At 52.7% G+C, this 15027-nt stretch overlaps 5 protein-coding genes across 5 annotated transcripts; 3 read left to right on the forward strand and 2 right to left on the reverse strand.

The window, feature by feature from the left end:
* Positions 1-476: 476 nt before the first annotated feature.
* Positions 477-1814, reverse strand: J4E88_007316 (uncharacterized protein; the record flags this gene model as incomplete). Its single annotated transcript, XM_049400935.1, has 4 exons — positions 477-680; positions 754-1391; positions 1441-1568; positions 1621-1814. The coding sequence occupies 4 exons, from the start codon at positions 1812-1814 to the stop codon at positions 477-479; spliced, it is 1164 nt and encodes a 387-aa protein (XP_049253247.1).
* A 497-nt stretch (positions 1815-2311) lies between these two features.
* On the forward strand, positions 2312-4582 carry J4E88_007317 (uncharacterized protein; the record flags this gene model as incomplete). The annotated part of the gene is made up of 3 exons (XM_049400936.1): positions 2312-2508; positions 2558-3665; positions 3713-4582. The coding sequence occupies 3 exons, from the start codon at positions 2312-2314 to the stop codon at positions 4580-4582; spliced, it is 2175 nt and encodes a 724-aa protein (XP_049253248.1).
* A 2773-nt stretch (positions 4583-7355) lies between these two features.
* J4E88_007318 (uncharacterized protein) lies at positions 7356-8033 on the forward strand (the record flags this gene model as incomplete). The annotated part of the gene is made up of 1 exon (XM_049400937.1): positions 7356-8033. One exon carries the CDS (start codon positions 7356-7358, stop codon positions 8031-8033), a length of 678 nt encoding a protein of 225 aa, XP_049253249.1.
* Positions 8034-8456: 423 nt separating this feature from the next.
* Positions 8457-10430, forward strand: J4E88_007319 (uncharacterized protein; the record flags this gene model as incomplete). Its single annotated transcript, XM_049400938.1, has 1 exon — positions 8457-10430. One exon carries the CDS (start codon positions 8457-8459, stop codon positions 10428-10430), a length of 1974 nt encoding a protein of 657 aa, XP_049253250.1.
* Positions 10431-10611: 181 nt separating this feature from the next.
* Positions 10612-12831, reverse strand: J4E88_007320 (uncharacterized protein; the record flags this gene model as incomplete). The annotated part of the gene is made up of 5 exons (XM_049400939.1): positions 10612-10935; positions 10994-11601; positions 11659-11903; positions 11954-12438; positions 12496-12831. 5 exons carry the CDS (start codon positions 12829-12831, stop codon positions 10612-10614), a joined length of 1998 nt encoding a protein of 665 aa, XP_049253251.1.
* Positions 12832-15027: the final 2196 nt, after the last annotated feature.

A 15027-nucleotide genomic window follows, 5' to 3' on the forward strand; every position in this document is an offset into this window, starting at 1 on the left:
CGACTGAGAGAAGGTCTGCTGAATGAGGGACGTACATCGACACGTTTACAGCAGAACTAAATACCTAGGGATGATTGCTGGCAACACCATTCAACACGAGATCAGCAAGACAACGTAGTAACAAACGAGTGGTTTACCATAACTCAGAGATCACGCACAAATAGCTAAGACATGAGTTCGGGTCACCAGTACCTCTCCGCGTCGTCGCAACTGTTTCGATCAAGCGAGATAGTGTCCCCGACAGTACACTTTTCTGTCGCGAAGCAACAGACCTCTTATGTTTTAGTTCCGCTATCTTGCTTTGATCGCCTGACCCATAGCTTGCGTGTCCGTTTTGTGCGGTCTAAAGTTTCTCCCTTGACATAATAAACAAACATCTCATTCAGTTCTTCGTACGTCCGAGCAGCCGTCTCAGGCTCATAGAATTAAACACACAACAGACATGTCTTCGTGGCCCATCTTTTATATCGAAGGTACTAAAAAACATCGTCCACTTCATCGATAATCTGCACCTTGATACTGCCATTGCTCAAATCACCACACGTATGCAACGCATCAAGTGCCTTCTCCAACGGAAACGTATGACTGACAAGCGGCTTGAGATCAAGTATGTCACCCGCCAAACACCGAAGGCCAGAAGGCCATGTATCACGGTAGCGATTGATGAACTTGAGATCAATCTACAGCAGTGTCAGCAAACCCGGTTTCAAGCTTGTTCACCAACGTAAACAAGACGAAGTGCAGTCCACTTACCTCAGCAAGACTCAAATGCATAAATGGCAAATTATTCATAATCTCCCTCCCCACCCCAATCACCATGACCGTACCCCCTCTCCTCGCCGTATACGCAGCAGTAACAACACTACTCTCCACACCTGTACATTCCAGCACAGTCTCCGGTGCACCGTACTCGCCCACGTTCTCGAAATCGAACAGCTCTCTAATCTTCTTCGCATTTCCTTGCGCATCTAGATTGCGGTCGACCTGGTATGTCAAGGCCGACGGCACGAATTGCTTTGCGAATGCCAGGCGCTTTGGTTCAAGATCCGTGATAACGAGGGGATGCGCTCCGCTCGCTCTCGCTGCAGCGAGGGCGATGAGACCGATGGGACCTGCGCCGCAGATTACTGCACCGCGTCCTAGCGATAGACCGGCGGATTTGATACCGTGCATGACGACGGAGAGTGGCTCGAGAAGTGCGCCTTCGGCATAGGAGACGCTGGAAGGGAGTTTGTGGCACCATTTTGCGGGATGCGTTTTGTAGCGTTGGATTGTGCCGTGGTAGGGGTACACGCCGGCGAATTGGACGTCTTCACAGAGGTTGTAGCGGCCGTCCATGCAAAGGAAGCAGGAGCCGCATGGAACGCCGGGTTCGACTGCTACGCGATCGCCTGGAGTAAATGTTAGTCAGTGATGAGGACGTTGGGGGGTTGAGTCTACCGGGCTTGAGACTCGTGACATCTTCACCACACTGCAGAACTATGCCAGCTGCTTCATGGCCGAGAATACAATCTCCTTCGACAACGAGTGAGCCTATCCTCCCAGCTTTCCAGAAATGGATGTCAGATCTGGCAGATCGTTATCAGCTCTAGACATGCCTGCCAAGTTGAAGCGCCTTACCCACAAACACCCGTAGCCTTGATATGCAACAACACTTCTCCTTTTGCTGGTGCATACACAGGCGCCTCTTGTAGCTTCAAGTTGTGGTCTGCAGTGACTTGCAGCGAGGGATTTGGCAGCGGTGTCTTGATAGTAGGTTTCGGTGTCGCATGTGCTTCGGAAGCAGAAGACGCATCAACCAGTGCTGGGGTCATGTTTACTTGTCGCAGTGTAAAGATCGATCACCACCAGTAAGGGCGACTGGTGTCAACTTGGGGGAAACGGGTAGAGGTGTATCAAGTAGCCCCACATGTTCAGCGCACCAGATTTCCATTCTTGCCAAAGTGGAAATCCCATCCCTCAACCTGGGGACCGGAAAGCGCAGTCGTCGTGGCAAAATGCGGGGAAGTTTCCAACGGGCATTGACGACGTAGTGTGTTGGTGGCTATGGTTACCGCGTTCGACTAGCCTGTGAACCTGTTGCCCAATAGGAATTGAAGACACCGAGCTTGCCTCCGCAATAGCGACGCGTCGGATTACCGAATTTGGCATGCCCGGCCAAATGTTCTGGATATGCGTCGAAGATTAGTTTTCAGTACAGCACGCGGTGTACTTATGTATGATGCGCCTCCTGATGTTGTTTGATCTGTAGAACTACTAATGTTTGTATTGTGAAGTTCGCAACTCCCAAGTTTCCGCACAACCTCACATAATGCATACCTCGCAAGATTCACCGCAGGTCGGCGGCTCGACCGGTTATGGCAAGAATGTCGTAGATGGACTGAAGAAAGAAGCGAAGCTGGAACAGTCGTCTGTCCAGAAGTTATCGAAAGAGCAAGATCATGTCTTGAAGACGTTTAGGTTGCTCATCGCGGATCTATGTCAGCAATTCAATGGCGGGCATCCCGGGTAAGTTCCACAACCAGATATTGGGAGAGTGAAGCTAACGATGCGACAGAGGAGCTATTGGTATGGCGGCCATTGGTGTCGCGCTGTGGAAGTATGTCATGCGATACGCACCGCACACGCCTGACTACTTCAACCGGGATCGATTCGTCCTGTCGAATGGTCACACTTGTCTTTTCCAATACACATTCCTCCATCTCACAGGCTACAAAGCCATGACCTTTGACCAGTTGAAGTCGTACCACTCAGAACGCACCGACGCGTTGTGCCCAGGACATCCCGAGATCGAGCATGAAGGCATCGAGGTCACGACTGGTCCGTTGGGACAGGGTGTAGCCAATGCGGTCGGATTGGCGATGGCGACGAAGAACCTCCAGGCAACCTACAACAAACCAGACTTCGACGTGGTTTCAAATCACACATGGTGTATGATCGGAGACGCGTGCCTGCAGGAAGGTGTTGCTCTGGAAGCGATCTCTTTTGCTGGCCATCTGAAGCTTAACAACCTCACGATCATCTACGATAACAATCAAGTTACCTGCGACGGTTCTGTCGACCTTACCAATACCGAGGACGTCAACGCCAAGATGGCAGCATGCGGTTGGGACATCATCGACATTGAGGATGGATGTTTTGACATCGAAGGGCTTGTCGAAGCTCTGAACAAGGCGCGATCATCCACCGAGAAGCCCACATTCATCAACGTCCGGACGGTGATTGGTCTTGGTAGTGCTGTCGCAGGCGATGCCACTGCCCATGGCATGGCATTCGGAGCAGCTGATGTAGCTGACATGAAGAAAGCGTACGGCTTTAACCCTGAGGAACATTTCGTTGTCAGCGAAGAGGTGCGGAAATTCTTCGAAGACGTTCCCGCGAGGGGCGAGGAGCTTGTGAAATCGTGGGAGAAGAAAGTGGAAGAGTATGAGAACAAGTACCCAGAGGAGGGTGCTGAGTTCAGGCGCCGGGTCGAAGGTCGTCTGACAGACAACTGGAAGGATTTGGTCCCAAGCTCGTTTCCGGAGGCGCCTACAGCAACAAGGAAAGCGTCAGGACTTGTCTTCAACACGATTGCTGAGAAGATTATCAACTTCATGGTCGGCACCGCTGATCTGACGCCTTCAGTCAACATGAACTGGAAGGGCAAGGTCGACTTCCAGAATGTAAGCTGTGCACATTCGGTTGAAGAGCGGTTGCTAACTCCACCTAGCCCGACCTGAAGACCACATGTGGTATTGTCGGCAACTACAGCGGACGCTATATCCACTATGGTGTGCGAGAGCATGCCATGGCCGCCATCTCCAACGGTTTGGCAGCATACGCACCAAACACATTTATCCCCGTTACATCTTCTTTCTTCATGTTCTACCTCTACGCAGCCCCTGCTGTACGTATGGGTGCGCTGCAACGTCTTCAGGTCATTCATGCGGCCACACACGACAGCATCGGAATGGGCGAAGATGGCCCAACCCATCAGCCGATCGAACTTGCCAATCTCTACCGCGCTATGCCCAATATATTGTACATTCGACCGGCCGATAGCGAGGAGACAGCAGGCGCGTGGATCACAGCGATCGAGGCGAAGAACACGCCGAGCATCATCTCGACGTCTCGGCATACCCTTCCTCAACTACCGCAAACGAATCGGGACTTGGTTGCGAAGGGCGCATACGTGATCGAGGAGGTTGAGGATGCGGACGTGACGCTTATCGGTGTCGGTGCAGAGCTGCATCATGCAGTTGATACGGCGAAGGAGCTGAAGGCGAAGAACATCAAGGCGCGAGTCGTGAGCTTCCCGTGTCAGCGATTGTTCGATGCCCAACCTACACAATACAAGCGTGAGACGCTGCGAAGGCATCGCGGTATCCCGGCTGTCGTCATCGAGCCGTTCGCACCCAATGGGTGGGAGAGGTACGCTGACGCCGCTTGCTGCATGAAGCGCTTTGGCCACAGCTTGCCGGGCAAAGCTGCTTATAAGTATTTTGGCTTCGATGTGCCGGCCTTGACGGCCAAGGTGGAGAGCTATTTGCAGCAAGTGCGCGACGATCCGCTGCTCAAGGGCGAATTTGTCGATTTATGAGGGTGCTGTAGCAATGATCGAGTAATTAATCAAATCTTCGTTTGATCATGGGAATTCTCTTCGATTTGCGCATGGGTGTCGTCTGAGCTCGTTGGCATGATTGAGGTGGTGAAGCATGTCAGGATGCACGACCTCGAGACGCGTCGAGCGCGTCCCGCCCCTCCACACGTGATCAGCTAGTGGGCCCACCTGAGCACTTGGGCATCTCGTCTGCATTCTGGCAGCTACTTGCACCTCATATCCAATTATTTTCCCCTATGCACCTCGAGCCTAACATGCGCCCCATAGCTTCTGAGCCGATGGGGCTGGAGTTTTGTCCCCATGACCATGCGCCTCTCCACCCTATACCCAATAGCCTCTGACCAGCCTTCTCTACCTAGGCATGCAAGGCAGAGGTCTGTTCGGCGTATCATTGGCCTATCATCTACCCTGCAGCTGTCATCTTTGTGCAAACGCTGTTGCCTTCCTACAAAACTCTCAGCTCCTACAAGACTGTCCAGTGCACGCTCACCCATACGCTAACTCAGCAATCCTTCTACGCCATGTACAAGCAGCTAGCTTCGCCAACGACAATTCGGGTTTTGCACGTTCATCCTGCTTCCGAAACAGATCCTCTCACGTGTAGCCTGGAGCATTGCGACCTCAACAACGACCCGGATTATGAGGCCATTTCATACGTTTGGGGCGACTCGAATTTGTCATGTTCGGTTACTTGCGATTCCATGGTCACTCCAGTAACTCGTAGTCTGCACGAGGTTCTCTTACGAGTTCGGCTACCAGATCGGCTTCGGACCTTATGGATCGACGGACTATGTATCAATCAAATTGACGATATCGAGAAGTCGCATCAAGTGCAGCTTATGCAACGTGTTTTCCGAAATGCGCAACGAGTCCTCGTATGGCTAGGTCCTGACCGAGAAGTCTGCGCTCGCGAGGCATTCGATGTATGTGTCGCGCTGGGCCAACGAGATATGAATCCTGAAGAGCTTGAGACGACGTTGAACAGAATCAATCAGTCCATGGACACCTTCCCCGGAAAGTGGTTCTCCGTCCGCACGTTAACTCGATGCCCATGGTGGGGCCGTGTTTGGATTATACAGGAGTTCGCACTCGCAAAGAACCTGCTCTTCTTGTGGGGCGTGGAAGAGATGCATTGGAACTATATCGACCTGGCCATCCGCAACCTTGGAAAGCCAGACTTGATGTGGCGCTTCACGCCATACCATTCAGAGATACTCGAACCCATATCTCGGTTATCTGCAATTAAAGATCAGCGCTGTTACGCGACGAGTTTTATGGGAACAATCCACACGGCCAGGATGTTTGACTGTTCGGACAGTCGTGATCGGATCTTCGCGATCTTGGGGCTAGAATGCGGTGAAGATCGTTGGGCAGCAGCAGACCCTGCTGGACAATCACTAGCTAAAGCTACCATACCGGACTATACTTTACCTGTGGAGCATGTCTATCGGCAATTTGCTATTCGAGCCTTGCAGCGAAACTTGACGGTAGACATCTTCTTGGCAATTCAACACGAGGAACAGCTCGAACGGTGGCAGCTCGGCGACATGCCGTCGTGGTCACCATGTTGGGATACTACTCTCACTAACAACTTCCGATTCTGTCACACATTGCGCGAGATTTGCAAGTTCGGTGGGCTCGCCGTAGAGAATGGCGTCTCGTTCACAGCATCCGTTTCCAAGCGAATGTCTGCATCGCAATTAGATTTAGACCCGCTCGCTATTGACACTCTCAATATGTTGAGCGCTCCTTTAGACGAAATCGTCGCTCTCTCGGGAATCATGCACCATCTGCAGTTTAGACGCTCAGGGACCATTTTGGAAAGCTTCTGGGAAGAGCACATCAGGCCTGCAGAAGCGACCAAAGGATACAAGACCCTCATGACGGACTTATGTGAGACCGCTACCTACCACCTCACTTCCGAAAACCACGTCGGTGTCTTCTATGCGGCGTCTCAACACTGGTTAGAAAGGTCTCCAGAGGCAATAGCGGATTATGCGAAACACGGAGAGCGCGCCATGTTGAGGTCTATAGCGCATCTGCTGTTGGGGATGAGCGAAATCGCCTCGTTACAAAACCCAGCCCTACTAGATGAAGAAAAAGAAAGACATGGTATTCTTAACAGGTTCTTTATCACCCATAAAGGCTACATTGGAATGTGTCCAGCCGCTGTTCAGTCTGGGGACCACGTTGCTATATTGTGGCACACCGATTGTCCTATGATACTGCGTCCACAGGAAGACTTCTATCGTGTCGTTGGCAGCTCATACATGGCAGCTTTGGATAGAAAGAAGGTGGAAGGCGTTCCTCACCCACTCGACGATATATTGTCGGGCAAAACGAAGCCGGAAATGATTAAGATCCGCTGATCGAAAGAGCTGCACAATCAGTGTGAACGCACTTCTGGTCGGCAGTAGGTTTATGATGGCACCCCGTGGACCTTCAGCGGCATGATCGTTGCACAGTCGCGATGTCTGGGCTGAGTCTTAGTAAGAAGAAGACCATATAGAACCACAAAATGAAGTAACCAGAAGTCCATGCATGCGGTCGGTAGCGCCCCGCTACGAATCCATCGGGAGGCCCCGCGGCATGCGCCACCGGTAGCCTCCGACATGCAGATCAAGAGCAACCCCATCCAAAGACGCATTGAGCGATAAGCGGGAGCAGTATCTTAATCTAAATTGACACCTACACCTCTCAAAGGCTGAGTGTCCCGTCATCACGATATCCATCTCAGCTACTCGTCCACAAAATGTCTTCCCACACGACCTCAACCTCACTACCACCCAAGGACCTGGTCTCAAGCCTGCTATCTACCATCGAGGATAGCATCATACCTCTGACGCGAAAAGGTGTCTCAAGTGGCTCGAAACTCTTCGGTGCGGCCATTTTATCCCGCAAAGACCTCACACCATACACTCTCGCTACAAATAACGAGCGCATTTCACCCCTCTTACACGGTGAGATCAACTGTATCCAACAATTCTGCACTGTCGACTATCCTGACCCATCAACGCGGCCTCATCCAGCCAAAGACTGCATCTTCCTTGCTACTCATGAGCCCTGTTCCTTGTGTCTGAGCGGTATCACATGGGCGGGCTTCAACGAGTTCTATTATCTGTTCACATACGAAGATAGCCGGGATCTCTTCGGAATCCCGTACGATATCGACATCTTGCAAGAGGTATTTCGGGTCCCAGGGGAGGGCGAGACTGAAGAGCAGGTACAAAGCCGGCAGCTTTACAACCGCAAGAACAAGTTCTTTACTGCGAAGAGCTTTGCCGATGTCGTTGGGGAGATCGAAGATGAGGGTGCGAGGACGAAGCTGCTAGGTGAGATCGACAGGGTCAAGAGTCTATACAACAGTCTGAGTGAGACTTATCAAAAGGGGAAAGAAGCGGGCGCAGAAAGTTCAAGTGTGTGGAAGTAGATCATGGTGGTCTTTCTTTGGCACGGTCAATGTTCGGCGTTGGTAAACTTCAAGAGCGGCTTCAAGTTCCGCTTTCTAAGGTGTCGCTTTTAGCCCCGCATTTATCGATAACAAATTTCAGCTAGCTTCAACCCCTCCGAATGCGCCTGCGCGTGTGGTGTTGAACTTCAAGTGAGAAAGAATCTGACTCAACCAGCGATAAATTCTGACATTTCCGATCCGTGGTGCCGCGTCGCTTACTTTCGTCTCGTCTTCTCTTTCGAGTCTTTTCGCCAGCCCGTTGCGCAAATTCCTGACAAGACGCGATTGTCAGCGAGGTCAACCGGAAACGGTCGAAATTTTGGTGGGCGAAGAAGGACCCCAGCAACGCTGTGTAACCAATCTGCAGAAGCCGGGCGGGGCTCGACGACGCAGGACGGAAAGATGGCGAACAGTCAACGAGAAGATAACACAATCTACCTCACAGAGAAAGAGGCGGAACGCATCCAGAATACCATCAGAGACCGGTTTAAAAAGTGCGAAGAGCAAAGCGGCAATGCAAAGGCTCCAAGAGACAAGCTGGCCGCTCACCAAGCGGCCACTGGTGCAGCTCTCATGGCGGATATGGGAGGTGCGCCAGATCCCGATATGCTGCAAACCCAGGGGAAGACCTCAACTACTATTCCAGTCATCGGAGTAGGCCGGCCGTATCCACCTTGCACGACTCCACTGTCAGATCTAGAGCCGATGAAGATGTCAGACCTCAGGATGGAGACGCATCACCGAGGCCGCAAACTGGTTGTTAAACGGGAAAGCCCTGTAGTCACACTCGTGGCGAGGTCGTGGACTATGGTTCAGAATGAAGACGGAACTGACGCAGAGCGTTTGGAAATACTGCTGCACAAGTCACGATATAGCGAGGATGTACTGGAGTCGACCAAGCTTTTCATCATCAAGGAGCCATACTTTACCCTCACTGAACAGGGCGAGCCTACAATTCGCATCGACCATCCTTCAGACCTAGTCATTTGCCATGAAGAAGGCCCAAAGAGCTTCGAGGATGCCGCAGCAGCAGAAAAGGCAGCCACAAGATTTAAGACTCAAGGCAACAACGCACTGAAGAAGCAGGATCTCCCGTTAGCCCACGAGAAGTACACAGCAGGTCTAGCAATCGCAAAGCAAGGCATCCTAGCAGAATCGAACCCCGATCTAGCCCGCGACATCTCCCGGAATCGCGCATACGTGAACTTGCTACTAGGCCGACTAGATGAAGTAAAGACAGACGCCCGCGCCTCACTGACGGGACGCGAAGATCAAAAGTCCAAAGAGCTAGATAGTAAAGCCTACTATCGCGCGGGTTCAGCCGCATACTCGCAAAGCCACTGGCAAGAAGCCAAACAATTCTTCCTCGAGCAACAAAAGCTGACCCCCGACGACAAAGACGCCAAACTCCAACTCAAGAAAATCGAAGCCCGCCTCCGCGAAGAAGAAACAGGAGGCTACGACCTAATGAAGATCCGCACCAACCTCTCCAAAGCCCGTTCGCGAGTCGATGCCGGAAACTTCACCAAAAACACGCTCATCAAAGACAGTCCCGGAAAGGGCCGCGGTCTCTACGCAACACGCGACCTCGCCACCGGCGACATCGTAATGTGTGAAAAAGCCTTCTGCGTAGTCTGGGGCCACGAAGAAGACACTTTAACAGCCATGACCTACGACACACGCGACGACCGGATCCGCGTCGCACCCGTCGGTCTCGCAAAAGCACTCGTACAGAAATGTCTGAACCAGCCTTCTCAAACAGAGAAATTGATGGATCTCTTCGGCGACTACCAAGGCGAAGGCCCACAGATCTTCAGCAACGAAGAGGGTGCCATCGTCGACGTCTTCCGCGTCCACGACATCATGTCGCGGAACGGTTTCGGGCCTGGAAGCCAATTCGGCGAGGAGAGTGCTAGGAACGCTAGCACAGGACTCTGGCGACATGCGGCTTATATCAACCATTCCTGTCTGTCCAACACGACGAAGGAATTCGCAGGCGATATGATAATCATCCGGGCGACCCAGCCCATCAAAGCCGGCGAGGAGATTTTCCATCCATACGACGCGTCGCTTGATTACGAGACGAGACAGGGGTTCCTGGAGCGGACATGGGGTTTCAGGTGTCAGTGTAAGTTGTGTGATGCGGAGAAGGAAGATGGGAAGGAGGTGAGGGATAAGCGGATGGAGTTGGTGGGCGAGGCGGATGCGTTTATTGATAAGACGCCTTGGGCGGGGGCGAAGAGACTGCAGTTGAGGAAGGCGCAGGGGATACTGAGGGAGATGGACAAGACGTATGATGAGGGGAGGTGGGAGGGTTTGCCTAGGAGGCATACAGAGGGGATTAGGGCGTGGTTGGTTAGGGCTAGTCCAAGGTAGGATTTGTACCAGGGGGCCTGTTGCGAAAGGATATGTGGGATGAGAAGAAGTGTGGATTTTTGGATTGGTATATCGCTAGTCCGAATTACAAGTATATGAGCGAGTGTGTCTAATCACCAGCTACAACCCCCTCTATCATTACATCGAAAAACCCATGCGATCAAGTGTCAGCAAAGTCCGCTTAAACCTTCGTCGACTTCGTCTCCATCATCTTAGGCTCCTCGTACGGCGGCGCTGATCCCGTCTCCTCACTGCCTATCCTCATAATGGCGTTCGTGTTGTCAATCGTCTCCAAAGGCGCAACTGGCTTGTCACCGAGAAGAACCTTCTCGGATGGGATGATCCAGTTGAACCATGATGGCATCAGAAGACCCAGAACGATGGTAGGCAGCACGAGGTGCACGATGCTGAACCCGTAGATCATGATTGGGTCAAACATGTGTTGTTGTGTGAACTTGGGGTAGGCGAAGGAGAGGACGATGGCGAGAATAGGGCCGGAGATGTACTGTAAGGTAGAACAGTCAGCGGGATGCACTCAAAGGTTTCATTAGATGTGAGCATACCTTCATGATAACAGCCCAGTAAAAGGGAATGTTCCAGTTCTTTCCCACGCCAATAGTCACATTCATATCCCGTGTGAGCTGGTGTCCAGGGTAGAAAGCGACCCACCAGAAACGGCTCAAGAACTGGTTGTTACCGAAGAAGCGGGGACCAGGGATAGCGGGTGTCCTGGCAGCGAAGAGCGCGATCAGACTGCTGACGATGAAGAAGGCGAAACCGACACCAGCACCGGTTCCGGGGGTTGATCCGTAGGCGACGCGAATACCGAGACCTTGGGCCACGGCGAAACCGATGGTGAAGATGAGGTATCCCGGCCAGCCGACTTGGTGGGCGACGTCGCGGCAGCGGTAGAGGGATGTTGCGGCGAAGGTCTCGCACCAGACTGTGAAGAAGAGGGCGACATCGTTGACGTAGGTGTCAACTGCATCGAGAGCCTGCAGTCCGAACTCGGTGCAGTAGATGAGGGAGATGAGTGCAGAGATGACGGTGACAATGGTGCAGACGGCCCAGCGAGGAAGTTTGCGGCCCCAGTTCGTGTCCATGATGAGTGTTGTCATGACTTCGAGGAGGGAGAAGGCGGACGTCAGACCGAGCAGGAAGAGGGTGAAGACTATAAGAAACGATTAGCAAGGTATTCTCATTCAGGAGATGATATTTTGCAACTCACAAAAGACAACGGAGAAGAATGGTGCGCCTGGCATCTGAGCAAGAGCCTCGGGATACGTGATGAACCCTGTAACGAAAGTACCGAGCTGTGTGCCGCTGGAGGGATCAATGCCCAGATAGCCGACAACACCGAAGACTGAGAAAGCTGCGATAATCTCAACGGCGGAGTTGCTGAAACCAATGATAAGAGCATCTTGTACAGCGTTGGAGTGCGAAGAGCAGTAAGATGCCCACGATGTGAAGTATCTAGAGACACGTCAATATACTTCTTTTTTGAGATAGACCATCGAACGTACCCAAAACCAACACCGATAGAGAAGAAGATCTGACCGAAAGCTGCTTGCCAGATCTGTGGGCTCTCGAGGGCGCTGGTGCGCCATGTCGCGAAGTAAAGCTTAATGCCCTCTCCAGCATTAGGCAGCGAGACTCCACGGCCGATGAGAATGATGATAAGGACGAGCGGGAGGCCCATAGTAACGTAGATGACACGTCCAGTCATACCAACACCCCTGAAGACGCACAACCAGGTAACGAACCAAGTGAAGATGGCCCAGCCTGCGGTCTCTCCGAGCATACCAGTACCGACGTATTGAGTGTACGAAGCAACGCTGCCGTCGGGGTTGAGACTACCCGTGGAAGCTGCGGCCGTGTTGGCAACGATGACGTTGGCGAAGTATTCCTCGAGATCCTGGCCTTTCCATGGCAGAGGGCTTTGGAAACTGCGAGAGAAGTACTTCATGATCCATGCTAGGAGGGGTACATAGTAGGTGACCACAACATACTACGAGGTTGCAAAGTTAGCGAATGTTTTCTAGTATTGCAAGTCAATTCCACCTACGCCGTTGAAGACGACCGCTAGACCAATACCCTTAGCGCGCTTGTTGTTGCTGTGCCACGCGAGAACTGGGCCACCACGGTAAACGCTACCGAGTGCGATCTCGAGGACCAGGACCGGCAGAGCGACGAAGAATAGGGCGATGAAGTAGGGGATGAAGAATTGGAGACCGTAGTTGTTGTACACGACCGATGGGAAGCGCAGCAGGTTACCAAGACCAACAGCACCGCCCATGGCGCAGAGAACGAACTGGATGCGGTTCGAGAACATGTCGCGTCCATCTTCGCTCTTCTTCGCCGCTGGCGAGAGCTTCATGAGGATATTCTTGATTGCAGCCATCTTGACGAATGGGTGTAGTACGTAGAGAACGAGAGAAAAAGGAGTTTGTCGCTCCCGACTGAGTGACGGGGTCAATTCACGGCCGTGTAAAGGCGAGTTGCGGAGACGAACGTGAAAGTCGAACCGTAAGATTTGCGCAGTGAGATCCCGGTATATAGAGTCTTACAATCTGACTGTCGTGCCACATATCCTATCTCTCCAAGCATGTGCCCAGCCCAAGCAATCGCCCACCTTCCTTCTACAAACAGCACTAGTAGTGTGGCGCTCGCATCCAAGGCTTCCCCAGATCCTGCGCAGAGGCTCAGCTAGCTTGGGCGTACCCTAATACTCGGATACAACGGGTCTTGGGTGATCAGCAGCTCTACATTGGTTGGTTCGCTCCATCCTGAGCGCTCAACACCACTGCCGATTCCGTACCAGGCGTGCATGTATCTCGGACATGGTGCTGAACCTGTGTTGGCGCGTCAGCCACGGGGGGAACTGAGATATCGTCTGGTCAGTCCAGTCGGTCTTGGGTTCTAGTGTATTGATCTTGGCGCGCGGTAAAGCTTGCGCACGCGACAGAGCTCGACGCATCCAGATCTGGGGTAATGCTCGGAATCCGTCTATGGGTTACGAGTGGGACCAGAGTTGGCCGTCAGCCACGAGGGGTCCGATACGTCTTGGTGCCTAAGCACGATGGCCTCGGCGTGCGTTTGTGGTCACACACGTGACCCATCGGGACGCATCTACATCAGTAATTGTTATATCGTTCAGGTGTCTTCTGGCGACACGCGTCCGATGAACAACGGCCCTTTCCCATAGAACTTCATCGCCTACATGGACAGGTTTTCGGTCAGCCAGCTGGGAGTAAGGTTACGCCGAGTGATTGCTATCAGTCAGAGGGCGTCCGGCTATGCGGCACTGACTTGGCCTTGGCGGCTTGGATGCCCAGTGATCTGGGTCGGGCGTACAGTCGCTCCCACGACTGTATGTGTTGGTATGACCCTCTCATGATTGAGTGAGAAGGTGTTGGCGTTGGTAATGATGATAGGGACTCGGGTCGCTTGGCTATGGTCGCAATTCGGCGGTTATCTGCGGCATGGTGGTGGTTTTGGCAAAGCGTCGCTCCTTGTGGACGTCTTCTGGAAGCAAGAGTGGTCTGCGAGGGGTCCTAAGTTGTCTTGGTGTTGTGTGCCTCCTCTTGCTGCATTGCGCTAATCAGGTGCCGGCTTGTGCCTGGGTGTTTGGAAGGGGCGTGGGAGGCAGCATCGTGCCTACCTACCTAGGTGAGTCACTTCGGGACTTTGGCAACGTCGCGTTAAAACAGGGGTAAGCTCGTTGAACAGACTGTTTCGATGGCGAAGAGCCGCGAAACTGTGAAAGTTAGGGGCATTGCCATTTGTTATATAGGATGGACCTTGATGGATCACTCGTAGGGCGCGTGGGCGGGAGTGGAGGCTAGCGCCGTTTTCGGGGATGTCGGACCCGTCTCGGAATGATCGTGCGGCGGAGAACATCACGACCACATGTTCTCAAACCTACCTGATACAAAGATATGGCGTATTTGGATATAGTGGTAGAGGAGTCGCACCCCATTTCGTTGCTGGCGATGGATTCGGCATTATCGCTCATGCTCGACTTCAAAGAAACGCGCATGGACAGAGCGTAGCAGCAATGAGATGAACTTGGTATCGAGACTACGGGAATGAAGGAGGAAGCTGTCCTCGTGAAAATGAGAAGAACTATGTAGGAGATCGTTTCGGTCGTTACCCACACTCAATCACACCTCAAACTCCAAACCCCAACTCTCTCAACCCCATCACCACCCTACCACCAGCCTCCTCCACACCCTCCCACAGCCCCCTCAATCCCTCATCGCTATCTCCCAACACCGGATCCTTCTCCGGCATGCCCAATTTCCACACTTCCCCCTCTTTCCCGTCATGCTCACCTCCAACAGCGAAGTCCCAAACTCCGCCATAAGGATACGCACCCATCATCATAAACTTCCCGCCGCTGATGTCCACACTCTCAAAAAACCTCCTCCTCTCCGCTTCCTTTTCCTCATCAACCTCCGCCGCCCTCCCCTCCTCTACATCCTTCGGTTGGTGGAACGCCAATTCCTCGTTCCGTGGTCGCGGCAAAAAGGTTTTGTGGCTAACCCCCGCTGGGATGATGAAGACATCGCCCAGTTCCGCTTTGATATCCACGCCA

Source organism: Alternaria novae-zelandiae (assembly GCF_023758075.1).
Source record: "Alternaria novae-zelandiae strain BMP 2774 chromosome Unknown scaffold_15, whole genome shotgun sequence".
Taxonomy (NCBI): Eukaryota; Fungi; Ascomycota; class Dothideomycetes; order Pleosporales; family Pleosporaceae; genus Alternaria; species Alternaria novae-zelandiae.